Below are 17,337 nucleotides of genomic sequence, written 5' to 3' on the forward strand. Positions count from 1 at the left end.
TCACCTTCTCTCATGATAACACCAAAATCACAACTGGCTGCTGAACAACCACTGACAAAAAAAGATTCAAACCTACCAATAAAGACATTCTACCCCAAAGAAGCCACAACAAGATGGTAGGGGGGTACTTTTGTGATATAGTCAAATCCCATATTTGCCAAGTGGGTGATCTACAAACTGTAAAATAATTATATTGCTGAGGATGTCCCAGAGGAGTGAGAGTTCTGAGTATCAGGCTCCCCAGCCTAGAGGTCTGGCACTGGAAAGAGGAGCCCCAGGAGCACTTGGCTTTGAAATAGGCTAGGCTTGAGTGCACAAGCTCCACAGGACTGAGGGAAACAGAGATTCTACTTAGAGGGCTCACACAAGCTTTCACTCTGGGACCCGGGGCAAAGCAATGACCCCATAGAAGCCTGGACCAGACCTACTTGTGAGTCTCCTGAGGAGGCAGCAGTCAGCTGTGGTTTTCTGCGGAGGCAAGGACACGGGTGGCAGATGTGCCAGGGAATGCTCATCTGCATGAACTCTCCTGGAGGTTGCCATTTTGGCACTGAGATCTGGTCCCACCCAACAGCCTGCAGGCTCCAATGCTGGGACACCTCAGGCTAAACAATCAACAAGGCTGGAACACAGCCCCACCCATCAGCAGACAGGCTGCCTGAAGTCATCCTGAGCCAACAGCTGCCAATAAACACACCCCTTAACATGGCCCTGCCCATCAGAGTGACAAGACCCCGTTCCACCCACCAGTGGACAGGCACCAGTCCCTCCCACCAGGAAGCTCGCACAAGCCCCTGGACCAAATTCACCCATAAGAGGGCAGACTCCAGAACTAAAAAGAATGACAGTTCTGTAGCATGAGGAATGGAGACCACAAACACAGAAAGTTAGGCAAAATGACACAGTAGAGAAATATGTTCTAGATGAAGGAACAAGATAAAACCCCAGAAGAACAACTAAGTGAAGTGGAAACATGCAATCTACCTGAAAAAGAATTCAGAGTATTGACAGTAAAGATAACCCAAGATCTTGGAAAAAGAAGGGAGGCACAGACTAAGAGGACACAAGAAATGTTTAATGAAGGGCTAGAAGATTTAAAGAACAAATACAATAACTGAAATGAAAATTACACTGGAAGGAATCAATAACAGGATAAATGAGCAGAAGAATGAATAAGTGAGCCAGAAGATCGGTAGAAATCACAGCAGGGGAACAAAATAACGAAAAAAGAATGAAAAAAAGTGAGGACAATCTAAGAGACGTCTGGGACAACATTAAATTCAGCAATATTCACATTATGGGGGCCCCAGGAGGAGAAGAGAAACAGAAAGGGCCTGAGAAAATATTTGAAAAAGATAATAGTCGAAAACTTCCCTAACATGAGAAAGGAAATAGTCACTCAAGTCCAGGAAGCCCTGAGAGTTCCATACAGGATAAACCCAAGGAGGAATATACTGAGACACATATTAATCAAATTGACCAAAGTTAAAGACAAAATATTAAAAGCAACAAAGGAAAAGCAAAAAATAATATACAAAGTAATCTCCATAAGGTTATCAGCTGATTTCCCAGCAAAAATTCTGCAGGCCAGAAGGGAGTGGCTAGATATATTTAAAGTGATGAAAGGGAAAAACCTACAGTCAAGAATACTCTACCTATCAAGACCCTTGTACAGATTTGACAGAGAAAATCAAAAACTTTACAAACAAGCAAAAGCTAAGAGAATTCAGCACCACCAAACCAGCTTCGCAACAAATGCTAAAGAAACTTCTCTAACAGCCTTGCTGGTATCAAGTGTTTATAAAGACATGGAGCAAGAGGATGTCACATGCAGTGCAGCACAGTAGAAACCAGCGCAACGCCTATTAAAACTGACCAGTCAACTCTATTCCTACACACTTATGGACACTAGCAAAATTCTTGCCCATGTACACCAGCAGACGAAAATACAGTTTATAATAGCATTATTTGTAATAAATAAAAAGACAAAAACAACCTGAAATTTCCATTAACAGTGAAATAAATAAACAAAATGTGATATAATTTTAGCGTGGACTACCAAATAGCTGTGGACAGCAAGTAGCATGAACAAGTCTCAGTAATGCTGAGGGGGGATAAAGTACATCCCTGAAAAATATATTCCAGCAGTCGGGAAAAGATGAGATTTTGAAAACTAAGGAGTAAATTAGACAAAGGGAAGAAAGGACATTGCAGTCATGGAGACAAGGAACAGTAAGAGCCATTTAGGAACTGCAGATGCATGACACCTCTGCGGACGCATGTGTCCCTGACACGGAATTCTGATATACCTGAATTCACTTCTGGATACTTTTGAACCATGAGAAATTCTATAAGTGAATTAACGGCTTCTTTGGAATAGTTGTAGGAGAAGAGTGAGGTTGGAAAGTCATTAAAAGATAAAGCAGTTAGAAAAGAAATAGAGATGATTACAATTAATTCCTCTCTAGGAAGCTAGGTGGGGGAAATTAAATCTTGTGGCTCTGCCTGCCCTCCAGTAGCATCCTAAAGAGGAACAGAGCAAAGGCCAATGTCAGTCATGCTTCAGGGTCAAGATTACCAAGATTAAAGGTAGCTACACTAACCTGGGGGCTTCCCTAGTGGCTCAGATGGTAAAGAATCCACCTGCAATGCAGGAGACCCGGATTCGATCCCTGGGTTGGGAAGATCCCCTGGAGGAGGAAATGGCAACCCACTCCAGTATTCTTGCATGGAGAATTTCATGGACAGAGGAGCCCGTACAGTCCATGGGACCGCAAAGAGTTGGATACGACTGTGTGACTAACACACACACACTAACCTGAAGATTGGAAGCTATACTAACCTGGAGATTGAAGAGAGATTTTAAAAGTCAAAGACATCTAAAGCTTTTCTCTGTGCCTTTTCCACCTCAAGCACTTATGTTATCATGTCTGAGATCACAATGGGAATGATCAATGGTGTTTTTAAAAGAAAATATTTGTGTCCAGAAAGAAAGGTTACTATAGTAACTTAGTACTCAAGTTATTGAAGCTATAAACTCAGAAACTCAGTTTTTATGACTACTTAAATTCAGTTTGTAAATCTTGCTTCTTTTTTCCCCTAAGAAATAGCATAATTGTCCAAAAACAAACAAACAAAAACCCTATTGGGCCTCCTAAATTTCCACTGGCCTTTCCTTATTTATCAGTGTCAGGGATAATCTTTGTAATTACATCTTCCATTCCTTCCACCACCCATTATTTACCTCAGAGTAGAGGCGTTTGCCTCAGGTAAACAGACAACAAATTTTGACTAAGATGCAAGTTCTCAGGAAATACAAGGAGCTTAGAAAGTGGACTGCATTAAATATTTACTTACTCTATGGACCTTCTTCTTCTTTTTTCAGTTTGTCCTTCTTTACCAGAGTATAAAGCAGAAATCAGACACTTGTTTTTTCACTTATATTTACATAGACAGTACTTAAAGTAAAACCCACCAGATGACAGTCTTGCCATTCTGCTTTTATTTATTGTCTGGCTAATTTACAAAGACGCAGATATCTAGGGTAGGTTCTACCCCACCATATAAGCGATCCTGATGACACAGGTATCAAAATGTGCATGTTTACATAGTGCAGTGGTATGAAAAACATTTTCTTGAAAACATTTACAGTCCCTCACTATAAATAGGGAGAAATTAATTTCATCATGCCAGAAAATTCGGGGTACTTTAACAGTCATCACATTTCTGCTACTAAAATAACAAAATTGGTATTACAAGTTAAAATATAAAGGCCTAACAGTTTTTACAAATATGCAAATAATCTGCTACTTAGACATAAAAAGTCAATTTCTCTCAAATCACCAAGTAAGGCACCATTGGATTAAACATTTTTCTTGGTTTTTACTAAATAAAATGCATACCGAAATAAATACTGAACACTGAACTTTAATACTGTAATACATTTTCATATAAAATGACGTGTAAATGTTAAAATACTGTATTGCATCTTGAATACATTTATCTGGAAATTTTATGGGAAAAAAACATATGTAACCTCTGGTTTCAGGAAAGGATGTATTAATTTCTGTTGTCTGCTATAGTTAAAGATTTTAGCATAGAATTTACTCATTTGGACACAATTAGGTTTCTAAATTTCAAAGAAAGGGTATACATGTATTAATGGAATATTCACTTAAAAATACATTTAAAAACATCTCTATCCTGGATGAATAGCAACTCTCAGCTGTGACCCTGTTTGGTACCTGCAAAGTTGGAATATATAAAGAAACTGGCTATTCTTACTATCCCTTACAAAATTCAGACCCATTTGTTTGGAGTCAGACTTTTCTCTGCCATATTTGCTAGGAGAGTTCAACTCCATCTTTTCTGAAGTGGGTCAACACGCTTTTATCATAGGGATTTTTACCAACTATTGATATCTGATCAAAGAATTCAAAATAAAATGATGCCATATTATCAAAATATTAGAGATTAAAAGCTTTTTTCTGAAAATACTTTACCAGGTTTGTTACACCTTGATTTTTGTTATTCCTTGATTTTCTTTGGGGAAAGGGCCCCAAGTGAATGTATGAAAGACAAACGGAATGGTAGAGGAGAAGTGGGGAAAAACCCAAGTTTTCTAACGTATTAATAAGCCCAGGACTTTGGCAAGGAAAGTTATAAAAATACAATATACTCAAATGGGCAACTTCATAATTTATTAGACATCCCATTTATTAGAATTCTAAGTTCTTTTGATTTTATAAAAATGAAACAATTATTCTATAAATATGAATGCTTCTTTCAAATTTTTCTTTGGATTGATTTCTTGTTAGCATCTCCTAGGAATACATGAACAATACACTGAAACCATGATACAAAGTTTAGGTAGATATACATATACATATATAGCTGTGAACTTTTAAAAAATAAGTAATGGTAATTTTAAACATAATCAACTATATAAAACATCTAAATGGAAATAATTTTTTCCAAGTCTATAGTTAGATTTAAAAGTCCCAGTAAAGTTTTGTAAACAAAATCATACAAAAAAGGCAAGGCTGGCTCATCCCTATGGTCCTCTGGGGGAGCTTTATTTGCATAGATCCAAGGCAAATGATTCTCCCAGATAGATTCAAAACAAGTTCCCTCCAATTTCCAGCAGCAATCTCTTTCTCTCAACCCCATAAGCATCAGATTTCGAATTTTAGAGTTTTGCCCATCAATTAAAATCTGTTCCCTTCTTCCACATTTCTGATTTGCTACCTTTCCCTGACTTTCCCCCACAGCTATGGAACCTATGAGCCTCCTGCCCTAAGGAACAAGTTGGGCTGGAGAGGAATGAAGCCACTTGAAATGCACAAGGCAGGAGGCCAACCAACAGGTGAGCTCAAGGAAGCTGGTTCTCAGCTAGAGAGCCCTAACTGGCTTTCAGTTTCTTTTCAATGGCTTTTATTCCACATGACTGTAAACCCTTTTAGATCAATTTCTGACCTTGGTACTGTGACGCAACACTTGTATACATATTTCAAGGGAAGAGGGAAAATAAGGGAGCAAAATCTAAGGAAATCGATTTGCCAAACAAGGGTCCTAACTTTATTTTTAGCTACCTCTTGAATTGCTATAGCTCATCTGGCCTTTTCTGTTTTTGAAACAAGAGGTGTTTGCACCAGGCTCCATCTTACAGATCTGCACTGTCCAACATGGTAGCCACCAACCATGTGTGGCTACTGAGCACTTGAAATGTGACACGTCCAAATGGAGATGTGTTTCAAGTGTAAAGTACACACTGGAGTTTGAAGACTTAGTACCAAAAAAATATATATATATAAAATATCTCATTAAAATTGTTATACTGACTGCAAGTTGAAATGATATTTTGGATATTAGGGTTAAATAAAATATATTAAAATTAATTTCACCTATTTTCCTGTTTTATGTTGCTACTAGAAATTTTAAAACTGTATACCTGGTTCACATTATATTTCTATTGAACAGCTCTGTCCCAGGGCTTACCTCAGACTGCCCAAGACTGGACATCTTGTAACTGCAAATATTTTATGTGAGCAACTTGTTTAGATGGTCTGTGGTTCACAGAAACAGACAGGAGGCCAAACATGCAAAAAAGGCATGGAAACAAACAACTCTCAGGGACCTTAATATTGTGGTTTATAGCAAAAAAGCAGTGAACGTTTGAATTTGGTTGGTTGAAAGCTGGGACACAATTTCATCGCTGCCTACTTGTCACAAAAGCCTGTTGATCCCCAAAGCAGCCAACAGGCTGTAGCTGAAGCAAGCAATAGCTTTAAGGATATACACAATATAAAAAGCGAGGTGCATACCTTTACTGCATACGCACCCTACACACACACATTTCCACATCACCTCCCTTCTTCCCTATTGCCATTAGGAAAGGAACAAGGGAGGACAGAGGAGGAGGGTGCGCGACTTGGACAGCAATGACAGAAGGAGCTCTGGGGCTTGAGTGTAGAAGAGCAGGCGAGGATCACCTCGGGATGGGAGGCAGGGGTGGAGCACCCCTCTCTCTTCGGTTAGATCCACCTTGATGAAAAATTAGACAAAATACAAATTTTGGTTAGAAAACTTATGTTGGCACTGTAAAACTCAAGAATGGCTGCAAAAGTACCCACTACCCACTGCTTACCCATGATCAAGGCTGTAAACAACGAGCGCACATGCGTGAGAAATGAAAGGGAGAAGCGGGTAAGGACCTGAACAAATTTTACTAGAGAAGGAGGACCTGCCACTAAACTTGTGGGAAGTTAAAGTTCTTTAAAAATTACTTTTTTTTTTCTCATCACAAACTTAGTATATGTAATTATACATATATATATTATAGATTGAGAAAATATGGATGAGAAAAACAAAACAAAAATTCATTAATGCTTGTACCACCTGGAGAGAACCTATAACGTTATGTGTATATCTGTTCTTTTTCCTTCCAAAAGCAGGATCATCTGAACATTTTTCAGTCATTCTTTATAAATACAATTATTAATGATATATTGCATTTTATTATAGAAGTATACTATAGTTAATCTAATCAGTTCCCTTTTGATGGACATTCAGTTATCTTCTCCATTTCTAAATACTGCTTTTTTGATAGCAGCCGTCCTAATGAATGTAAAGTGTATTTCACTGTACTTTGATTTGTGTTTTCTTAACGGTTAGTGGTGGGATGACGCCAAGATGGTGGAGTAGACAGACATGCGCTCATCTTCTCCTGCCAAGAGCTCCAAAATTACAACTCGCTGCTGAATAACCATTGACAGGAGAATGGTTGATCCCCCCCAAAAAAGTTACTTCAGTATTCTTGCCACGATAACCCCATGAACAGTATGAAAAGGCAAAAAGATAGGACCCTGAAAGATGAACTCCCCAGGTCTGTAGGTGCCCAATATGCTACTGGAGATCAGTGGAGAAATAACTCCAGAAAGAATGAAGGGATGGAGCCAAAGCAAAAGCAACACCCAGCTGTGGATGTGATTGATGATGGAAATAAAGTCCGATGCTGTCAAGAGCACTATTGCATAGGAACGTGGAATGTTAGGTCCATGAATCAAGGTAAATTGGAAATGGTCAAACAAGAGATGGCAAGAGTGAACGTCAACATTTTAGGAATCAGTGAACTAAAATGGACTGGAATGGGTGAATTTAACTCAGGTGACCATTATATCTACTACTGTGGGCAAGAATCCCTTAGAAGAAATGGAATAGCCATCATAGTCAACAAGAGAGTCTGAAATGCAGTATTTGGATGCAATCTCAAATATGACAGAATGATCTCTGTTCATTTCCAAGGCAAACCATTCAATATCACAGTAATCCAAGTCTATACTCCAACCAGTAATGCTGAAGAGGCTGAAGTTGAACAGCTCTCCGAAGACATACAAGATTTTCTAGAACTCACAGCTCTATGAAGACCTACAAGACTTTCTAGAATTAACACCCTAAAAAGATGTCCTTTTCATTATAAGGGACTAGAATGCAAAAGTAGGAAGTCAAGAGATACCTGGAGTAACAGGCAAATTTGGCCTTGGAGTATAAAACGAAGCAGGGCAAAGACATAATAGAGTTTTGCCAAGAGAATGCACTGGTCATAGCAAACACCCTCTTTCAACAACACAAGAGAAGACTCTACACATGGACATCACCAGATGGTCAATACTGAAATCAGACTGATTATATTCTTTGCAGCAAAAGATGGAGAAGCTCTATACAGTCAGCAGAAACAAGACCGGGACCTGACTGTGGCTCAGATTATGAACTCCTTATTGCCAAATTCAGACTTAAATTGAAGAAAGTAGGGAAAACCACTAGACCATTCAGTTATGACCTAAATCAAATCCCTTACAATTATACAGTGGAAGTGACAAATAGATTCAAGAGATTAGATATGATAGAATGCCTGAAGAACTATGGATGAGGTTCGTGACATTGTACAGAAGGCAGTGATCAAGACCATCACCAAGAAATAGAAATGCAAAAAGGCAAAAGGTTGTTTGAGGAGGCCTTACAAACAGCTGAGAAAAGAAGAGCAAAAGGCAAAGGAGAAAAGGAACAATATACCCATTTGAATGCAAAGTTCCAAAGAATAGCAAGGAGAGATAGGAAAGTCTTCATAAGTGAGCAATGCAAAGAAATAGCGGAAAAACTATAGAATGGGAAAGACTAGAGAGCTCTTCAAGAAAATTAGAGATACCAAGGGAACATTTCATGCAAAGATGGGCACAATAAAGGACAGAAATGGTACGGACCGAACAGAAGCAGAAGATGTTAAGAAGAGGTGGCAAGAATACACAGAAGAACTATACAAAAAAGATCTTCATGACCCAGATAACCATGATGGTGTGATCACTCATCTATAGCCAGACATCCTGATATGTGAAGTCAAGTGGGCCTTAGGAAGCATCACTGTGAACAAAGCTAGTGGAGGTGATGGAATTCCAGTTGAGCTATTTCAAATCCTAAAAGATGATGTTGTGAAAGTGCTGCATTCAATATGCCAGCAAATTTGGAATACTCAGTAGTGACCACAGGACTGGAAAAGGTCAGTTTTCATTCCAATCCCAAAGAAAGGCAATGCCAAAGAATGCTCAAATGCGCAAATGCACTCATTTCACATGCTAGTAAAGTAATGCTCAAAATTCTCCAAGCCAGGCTTCAGCAATATACTAACTGTGAACTTCCAGATGTTCAAGCTGGATTTAGATGTTCAACCAGAGATCAAATTTCCAACAGCCACTGGATCATAGAATAAGCAAGAGAGTTCCAGAAAAACATCTATTTCTGCTTAATTGACTATGCCTAAGCCTTTGACTGTGTGGATCATAACAAACTCTGGAAAATTCTGAAAGAGATGGGAATACCAGACTACCTGACCTGCATCCTGGGAAATCTGTGTGCAGGTCAAGAAGCAACAGTTAGAACTGGACATGGGATAACAGACTGGTTCCAAATTGGGAAAGGAGTATGTCAAAGCTGTATATTGTTATCCTGCTTATTTAACTTATATGCAGAATACATCATGAGAAATGCTGGGTTGGATGAAGCACAGGCTGGAATCAAGAGTGCCGGGAGAAATATCAATAACCTCAGATATGCAGATGACACCACCCTTATGGCAGAAAATGAAGAACTAAGAGCCTCTTGATGAATGTGAAAGAGGAGAGTGAAAAAGTTGGCGTAAAACTCAACATTCAGAAAGTAAGATCATGGCATCTGGTCCTATCACTTCATGGCAAATAGATGGGGAAATCATGGAAACAGTGAGAGACTTTATTTTGGGGGGCTCCAAAGTCACTGCAAATGGTAACTGCAGCCATGAAATTAAAAGATGTTTGCTCCTTGGAAGAAAAGCTATGACCAACCTATATAGCAAATTAAAAAGCCGAGATATTACTTTGCCAACAAAGGTCTGTCTAGTCAAAGCTATGATTTTTCCAGTAGTCATGTATGGATGTGAGAGTTGGACTATAAAGAAAGCTGACCACCGAAGAATTGATGCTTTGAACTGTGGTGTTGGAGAAGACTCTTGCAAGTCCCCTGGACTGCAAGGAGATCAAATCAATCAATCCTAAAGGAAATCAGTCCTGAATATTTATTGGAAGGACTGATGTTAAAGCTGGAACTCCAATACTTTGGCCACCTGATGCGAAGAACTGACTCACTGGAAAAGACCCTGATGCTGGGAAAGATTGAAGGCAGGAGGAGAAGGGGACGACAGAGGATGAGATGGTTGGTTGGCATCACTGACTCTATGGACATGAGTTTGGGTAAGCTCCGGGAGTTGGTGATGGACAGGGAAGCCTGGCATGCTGCAGTCCATGGGGTCACAAAGAGTCGGACGCAACTGAGAGACTGAACTGAACTGAATGATTAGTGATGTTAAACATCTTTTCATGTGCTTATTAGCAATCTGTATATCTTCTTTCAAGAAATATCTATTCAAATATTCAACTCATTTTAAAAATTGGGGTTTGTTGTTGAGGTGTAGGAATTCTTTATACATTCTAGATATTAATCTTTTATCAGTATATGATTTGCAAATATTTTATCTCATTTCATGGGTTGTCTCTTCTCTGTCTTGATGGTGTTGTTTTATTTTATTTATTTATTTATTTATTTTTTGATGGTGTTGTTTTAAAAACTATGCATATCTGTGGGCTATTAGCACACCATAACTTGGTTTAAAATCCATTCAGAACTAAAAAGCTCATTTGTCCCATGCACATTTTTTTTGAGGATCTTACAGGTGTCAGGCATATAGCCAGGTGCTCAGATGCTGTGAGAAGGTCAATCAGGGACTCGTGTCAACTAGGTAGGTCTGCTGTGGCCACTGTTTTTAGACTCAGGTGGGCTGGCACTGACAGATTCCTCAGCAGGCAGCTACTTTTCTGACAGAAACCAAAATAGCCCACTGAGGGATTTCTGAGTTAGGACAAATCTCTGACCAAGGGGAGGAGTTAGAGGAAAACACTGGCAGTCCATTACCTCACCTCTTCCTCTTTCTATCCCAATCAGGTCTTTTTTGGGGGCAGGGACCTGAAGAAAGACTGCCTAGATGTAAGCCAGCCATCTGTCACGAAGCCCTGACCATCAATTGATAACACCACAAATGGTTAGCACATCGAGGGCTGGCCTTGTGCAGAGCTGCAAGTAGGTTGTGCTATTTAGGGCTGTCTGGGTGCCCTACCAGGGCAGCTCTGCTTGGAGGCAGAGGCAGGTTCAGGAGCAGGGTAAAACCACTCCACGGCACTTTGTGTTAGAGATATGATCAGTTATATTATAAAATATTAAACATGCTTAATGCTAGAAATATTAAAGGTACAAGAACATTTTTTTGAAAAATTGGTGAAATTAATTCACCAGTTTAAGACATATTTTTAAATGCCTGCTGTATTTCAAGCTCTCTGCCACTTGTGGAAGATGCAGTAGTGAGCACAGACATAGTCCCAGTCCTCAAGTTGCAGACAGTCATGAAGACAGGAGGTTGGGGGAAGGAATGTGTTCAGCTATTAAATTAAAAATCTAGAGGGGCTGGGGAGGATGGTTCTGTTACTGACTTAAATATATAAATAGCACAGATAAGGTGGGGTGAGGAGAGAGCAAACTCAAGAATATTTGTCACATGTGAAGACTTTTTTGCCAAAAATTTCAACCACCAACTCCTGCATGATAATTTGATTACAGTTATGCCTCTTTTATTAGGCATTATCTAGAATTCAGTATTCCACATAACTTTTTCTAGGACTTAAACTGGTCTTTTCAGTAGAATATTCTGTTTACTTTAGGCATTTTTTCTTAGGGAAAATTTTCTAAAATATTTTCTAATTCTTTGAGTTCTTCAACAGAGGCACAAGACAAAATTTGTCCATTTTTAATAACCCACTAGACGTATCTGGCGGAGAAGGCAATGGCACCCCACTCCAGTACTCTTGCCTGGAAAATCCCATGGATGAAGAAGCCTGGTAGGCTGCAGTCCATGGGGTTGCTGAGAGTCGGACACAACTGAGAGACTTCACTTTCACTTTTCACTTTCATGCATTGGAGAAGGAAATGGCAACCCACTCCAGTGTTCTTGCCTGGAGAATCCCAGGGACGGGGGAGCCTGGTGGGCTGCCATCTATGGGGTCACACAGAGTCGGACACGACTGAAGCGACTTAGCAGCAGCAGCAGCAGCAGCAGCAGACGTATCTGGTGTTGTCTGGTGATACCTAGCACAGCTGTGTCCCTAGCTCCTCCTTTGACCCAAGACTGCCACCTATCATCTCCCCAAAGTCAGTGATTTTGCTTCTAACCAACCTTGACTTCAGCTGATACTAATCTGCTCTAAGGCTGGGAACCAACCAAACCAAAATTAAGAACTATGTATTAAGAAAGAGTCAGTAGGCTCAGAGTATGTGAAGGAGTTCTGCTGGACAGTGAGCACAAGGCCAGGGATACATGACAGCTGTTTGACATGCTCATACACTTTTTCTCCACACATGCGTGGCTTGGGAGTTTGGTTCTGAAGTTAACATTGTTATAAGACAGAGCCCCATCAAAGATATATGTATATTTCATGCTAATTCTTCCTTAGCTGTATACATTTTTTGTTAAAAAAAAATCTAAATGTCCAATAATGGTAAACTAAATTATTATATGCTGACTTAATGGAATCCTGTAAAATAAAAACCACAGGATAAAATAGGGAAGTATTTACTTAGCTGCTACTAAGTCACTTCAGTTGTGTCCGACTCTGTGCAACTCCATAGATGGCAGCCCACCAGGCTCCCCCGTCCCTGGGATTCTCCAGGCAAGAACACTGGAGTGGGTTGCCATTTCCTTCTCCAATGCAGGAAAGTTAAAAGTGAAAGTGAAGTCGCTCAGTCGTATCCTACTCTTAGCAACCCCATGGACTGCAGCCTACCAGGCTCCTTCATCCATGGGATTTTTCAGGCAAGAGTACTGGAGTAGGGTGCCATTGCCTCCATCACCCAAAACCCATATTCTATAATATAATCAGAATTAGATAGATAAAAATTAAAGAGAACCTGGTAAAATGAAAATATCTGTTATGTACAGAGATTATAGGCATACTTAAAATTTTCATGTAATGCTCTGTAAATTTATATTTAAAAGATTAAAATAGTTACAGTGAGTTTTTTTAATAGCTAACGAGACATTCTGCCAGTCTCAAAACTAGTAGGAATAGAAGAGATTCTAATTGTGCCATATTTAGGAAGATCAAAATGGGGAAAGATTGTCCAAATAAGCAAAATAATAAAATTTAACCTACTGGCAAACTAAAGGTATTTTGAACTTATAATGACACATTAAAATAATCGCTTCTCATATGCATTCTGGATGTCTCCATTTTCCTCAGTGAATGTAGGAAAGTTTACTAGAATTTAAATGGTTCCAAATCCAGGAGTAATTTCTCTGAAATCTCCCCACTTCAGACCAGAGACCTGGATATCCTACACAATCCTCAGTTGCGTATGACCCAGGCTACTCAAGTATGAAGCCATCTAAAAGCCCTTGTAGAAATACTCACTCCGGCTTTCATTTCTCGCCAGTTTACTGGGATAACTTTTGGTTGTTGGTACATATGGCTCTGGAGGTGGCAAATCAGAAATCGGATGGAAGTAGAATCTGCTTTCCCACTCATCTGAGGGAGAGAAACAAACAGTATCTTCAGTAACAGACAATCTGCTCTGAAGACTAATATAATGAAAGACACAGAATGAAATAGAACAGCAGAGATCACATCTGGTTTTACATCTAGAAGTTTAGAGAAAACCCCAAAATGCTACCAATGTCACTGATTACCACAGTGATAAAATGTACTGGTCTGCAAATCAAACCAAAGACAGATCCAAGTGACTTTAACTAGAGTGACTAGGACTCAGCCAGTTCCTCTCAGGAGATGGGGGCTGGGGTTTGGGATACGTTTCTTAATTATTCCTCCACCAGTGGAAGCAGTAACTGATAACAATGGTAGGGATAAGCCGCTCAATACCTGCAGGCCATTAGGCCTCAAACCCACAGCAAACTCTTCAGAAAGGTAGGTAATAAGAAAGCAAGCTACAAAAATGGTTCTTTTCAGAATTCTAGAATCTTTGGAAAGTTAACCAAAATGAGACTCAAACAAGGAACAGAGAATAATGATCTGCCTTTTTGCAAGAAAAAGGTGATTACTGTTTTTCATTTGAAATCATAGTGGGCCCTAGAATGCTTAGATTAGTGCTGTGCAATGTGGTAACAATGGAGGTCACACAAACAAGAAATGTTCATACAAACATACAAACACACCTGCCACTCAACTGCTGCCCCATTATAGCTTCCCAGGAGCTGGGACCACATCTTACCTTCACATGGAGAATCTTGGAAGCCATTTCTAATTGATGTTGATGGTGGAGGTGGGGGAGGTGCCCCAGTGCCAGGCCTTTCGGGAGGAAGAGGAGGCCGGGGCCCACTTCTGGGACTAGAATCTATTCCACTCCTGGACGGCAACTGAGGGGTGGCAGGCAGGGCCCGAGATGTGCTGCCATTTCTGTTCATTGGAGGAGGTGGTGGGAGAGGGCCTGGAGCCAAAGAAAAATGACATTTAGTGCTATACCTTACATACTATGTTACTATTATCATCAACATGCAGTTACTGAGTGTCTGCTGGATACATGCCCTTTTACTTGAGAAAATAGAGAAATGGTGGAGACTTCCTAGGAGCTTCAGCCAAGAAATGAGGCACATATAAACACAAAAATGCACAAATGTACACACATGTGGAATAAATGCACACTGACGGCTGACCAGCTATTTGGCTTTGAGTCAGTATTGAGATTGGAGATGATGTAGTTGAGAACAGGTAGTCATTTGTTTATACTGACAACTGTGTACTTTAAAAACATTTAAAATTCCTTATAAACAGCTTTTGAACTAGTTTCTGTGACATACTACTTATTAAGTAAATGTTTTAAAAACAAGACAGTTATGAATTTATTTTAGGTCTCCAGAGGAATTAACTTTTTAAATGCAGAGTATTATTGCTAATTATACAAGCATGTTTCTGTGATGCTTATGATCTATTCCCAGACAGAAGAGGGATCAGGAAACCAAATATCAGTCATCCTGAGATGAGCAGGAGTTCCTTCTTGGTTCTTCCTCTTAATCTGGGGAGGCAGATTAACACAGGGAGTGACAGTCAGCTAATCAATGTGCATGGTTATCAATGCTACTGCAGGACACTGACCCCACACAGGCTGATTATCCTATGGAACTTGATTTCCTGTCTACAAAAGAGCACCTTTCTCACTGCACTGTTGCCAGAAATAGTCAAAACGCATATAAAAGGAACTTGAGCATTTCTCATGTAAATCAAAATGGCCTTAGTAGTTATGCCTGATTTTCAGCACTGTGTTCCACTAGCATGATGCTGACATTTTATGTAAACACAACATCTTATGGTGCTATAAGTATAAATATCTTTTGTTAACTACAGAGTCAAAATCCAACTAGAGGACCTTATACTGAATGACCCACCCATGGAAGATATTCCTGCCTGGAAGTCTTGGCTCAGATCCTTAATGGAGGTGGGAGGCACACCCAGCCCTGGTTCATCTCAAGGAGTCTTCAGTGCCCCACCTGGCAGGGTTTATTTATTGCCCCATCTGCTTCTCAAAGCTGGAGTCCCAGTCAGTATAAACAGATTCATTGCGGGAAGAAGTGGCTCATATGCTGTGGGTTTAAAAGCAGTGGTAGTACTACCTCATACTATCACTACGTGCAAACTAGACTGCCAATACTATGGGGCCTGGTACTGCGCAACCTCAGCAACCCCAGTATCTCTCTTTAAAAGTAACTGTTCATGTTCCTAACTGCCCAACCTTTTAGCCCCTAGCTACAAACCTAGGCAAGCATAACAGAAAAGAAAACAGATTTCTATTTCCTGTTGGCAGCATAATAAAAATGATCACTGACTCTTGGGAGTTCCTTGGACTGCAAGGAGATCCAACCAGTCCATCCTAAAGGAAATCAGTCCTGAATATTCATTGGAAGACTGATGCTGAAGCTGCAACTCCAATACTTTGGCCACCTGAGGTGAAGAACTGACTCATCTGAAAAGACCCTGACGCTGGGAAAGACTGAAGGCAGGAGGAGAAGGGGATGTCAGAGGACGAGATGGTTGGATGGCATCACTGACTCAATGGACATGAGTTTGAATAAACTCCAGGAGTTGGAGATGGACAGGAAGGCTTGATGTGCTGCAGTCCATGGGGTCGCAAAGAGTCAGACAAGACTGAGCAACTGAACTGAACTACATGCAGGGAAATAAGAAAACTACTCTATACATTTGTCTCATTTAATTCTGATGATAACCCTGAGGAGTGTCAGGATAGCAGGCAAGGCCTCAGAGATACTGGAAGATTAAAGACCTCAAGTCAGGAGGCTAGTGAGTGGAAGAATAGGATATGACTCCATTCTGTCAAATTCTAAAGCACTCCCTTAACAATGAAGCCAAACCTCCTCTGAAAATATAGATGGCCCTTGACGACTTCTCATAGGTTCCCTGTGGAAACGTAAATTGGTGGGAATTTTTAGAGGCCTATTTGGCAATACCTATGAAATCCATAGTTTGCTACGCATATCCATTGTCCTAGAAATTCCATTCCTAGAAATTTTTCCAAAAGAAATACACAGAGGTGTGCACACATATTTAGCTCTAAGAATGTATCCCTGCATTATCTGCAATAGCAAAACTCTAGAGATGGCCTGTATGATCACATGACTAATAAATAAGCCAAGGTACTCATGTGGGATTTAATATTATGCAGCCATTAAAAGTCAGGTTGTAAAAGAACAGTTAATAATATCAAGAAAATGTTAGTGAGATATTGTTAAAGAAAATTAGCCAACAATGTATGTAGTGTGATACTGATTTTGTAAACTTTTATATACATGCATTTAAAAAAGACAGGGTATCTAAAAAATGTTACATCTAAATGTTGGTGATGGCAGAATTATAGATGATTTTTATTTCCTTTTATTCTTTTATGCATTTCTATAATAAATAGGTATGACTTATGTAATTGAAAGAAACAACAAATATATATCACTGCCTATCCTACTTTGGGGAATATTTAATCTGTTGATTCAGTCATTTGGTAGAAGAAAATAGCTCCTCAACCATGTTGGGGGTTTTGGATAATGAGAAAACAACACACTTCATTCATCTGACTGTTGTTCTTATTTGTTCACTGAAGCATCTGTAATGAGATGACACAGTGTCTAGATTGAATAGACTAGCCACTTTTTGTATCTGTAGCTGACTCTCCCTGGCAAAGTGGTTTGAA

The 17,337-nt window shown here is 39.7% G+C and overlaps 1 protein-coding gene across 2 annotated transcripts in view; it reads right to left on the bottom strand.

Moving 5' to 3' along the window:
• Positions 3,480 to 17,337, bottom strand: part of WIPF1 (WAS/WASL interacting protein family member 1) — a 128,136-nt gene continuing 114,278 nt past the window's right edge. For both annotated transcript variants that reach the window (XM_018064887.1, XM_018064892.1), the window contains exons 6-8: positions 14,356 to 14,571; positions 13,542 to 13,655; positions 3,480 to 6,543 (exon numbers count right to left, since the gene is read on the bottom strand). In XM_018064887.1, the coding sequence (XP_017920376.1) occupies positions 6,488 to 6,543; positions 13,542 to 13,655; positions 14,356 to 14,571 (386 nt within the window). In that variant the 3' untranslated portion in view covers positions 3,480 to 6,487. The remainder of the gene's footprint in view (positions 6,544 to 13,541; positions 13,656 to 14,355; positions 14,572 to 17,337) is intronic.

Source organism: Capra hircus, chromosome 2 (genome assembly GCF_001704415.2).
Source record: "Capra hircus breed San Clemente chromosome 2, ASM170441v1, whole genome shotgun sequence".
NCBI lineage: Eukaryota > Metazoa > Chordata > Mammalia > Artiodactyla > Bovidae > Capra > Capra hircus.